Source organism: Silene latifolia, chromosome 4, assembly GCF_048544455.1.
Source record: "Silene latifolia isolate original U9 population chromosome 4, ASM4854445v1, whole genome shotgun sequence".
Classification (NCBI taxonomy): Eukaryota; Viridiplantae; Streptophyta; class Magnoliopsida; order Caryophyllales; family Caryophyllaceae; genus Silene; species Silene latifolia.
Genome location: NC_133529.1, coordinates 79,827,563 through 79,828,985, shown reverse-complemented (window position 1 = coordinate 79,828,985; position 1,423 = coordinate 79,827,563). Strand labels below are relative to the sequence as shown.

At 38.7% G+C, this 1,423-nt stretch overlaps 1 protein-coding gene across 1 annotated transcript; it reads left to right on the top strand.

Moving 5' to 3' along the window:
- Nucleotides 1-536: 536 nt before the first annotated feature.
- Nucleotides 537-1,094, top strand: LOC141651690 (uncharacterized). The gene has a single exon (XM_074459390.1). It carries the CDS (start codon nt 537-539, stop codon nt 1,092-1,094), a length of 558 nt encoding a protein of 185 aa, XP_074315491.1.
- The last annotated feature ends 329 nt before the right edge of the window (nt 1,095-1,423 follow it).

The following is a 1,423-nucleotide window of genomic DNA, read 5'->3' as shown; positions in this document are numbered from 1 at the left end:
TCATGCCTTTTAGGTACTTAGGGGTGCCTATACAGCCTGGAAAGATATCCAAGAAAGATTGCACCTCTCTAACTGAAAAAATGGTCTCTAGGATAAGAGGATTGGGAGCAAAGAAGCTATCTTATGCTGGCAGGATCACCTTAATCAACTCTGTTCTCAATACATTGTATAACTACTGGGCTCAAATGTTTATCATTCCTCAAAGTGTCATTAAACGTATTAAACCTATATGTAGGAATTTCCTATGGGATGGAAGCCCTGATTTTCATAGGGTTCCTCTGGTAGCTTGGGACACAGTGACTACTTCAAAAAATGAAGGTGGACTAGGGATCAAAAAAGCAGACATTTGGAACATTGCCACTGTTGGGAAACTTGTCAATTGGATACACTCTAAGGCTGATAGACTGTGGATCAAATGGATCAATGCTATTTACATTAAAGATCAGAACTGGCAGGACTACACCCCCTCTTGACAAGATGCTGGGTTTGGAAGAGTATCTGCAAAGTGAAAGAGAAGTTAAAGGATGGGTTCGTGAATGGCAAATGGGATCACCATCCTAAGGGATATACTATTAGAAGTGGATATGACTGGTTGTGCTCTGAACAGACTCAGCAGCTGTCACTCAGTGGTCTGGAACAATTGGAATGTCCCTAAACATTCCATTGTTACTTGGTTGATGATGCATAATGGGATGAATGTCAAGGAAAAATTGTTCAAGTACGCTTGCTGTGCTGATGACTTATGTGTGATGTGTGAGTCCCAAACTGAGACTGTGTATCATGTGTTTTCTGAATGTGTTTACAGTTGCAGAATTAAAGCTCAGTTATGCCAATGGTTTGGAGGAACTGTCCCTGATACGATACATCTAGCTACGGTGTATCAGAAATCAGTCCTATGGAAAGCTAGAGCTGCTTGTCTTACTGCATACCATTACCATGTTTGGTTCCAAAGAAACAATGCAAGATTCAACTGTTGCTTGCTGCGTCCTGAAGTGGTAGCCAGGAGAATTGAGGAAGAAGTTATCAGGAGAGTAAAAGCTAAGCTAGGAGGAGCCAATGTGAACTTTGATTGGCTTGCTTTAATTCAAGGATAACAGGCTTAGTTGCTATATGTTTGTTTTTGTCGATGTGGGGGTTTGAACCGTGAGCAGTTTGTATCTTTTGTATATTCCTTGATTTTATAAATAATATTCACATTTTCACCAAAAAAAAAAAAAAATATTTGGTTTGATGGGTTCCTCAATAACCATTAACTTGTATATATGCATTTAGTGTAGATTTCATTCATTTAATAAATTGCATGAGAGATGAAAGGGAGGGATCTCATATTTTAATTGAGCTTCTTGAAGGGAATTAATGAAAATAGGAAGATGTAAAATGTAAAGAAATGAAGAAAATGGAGATTTTGGGCTTGTGCACATCT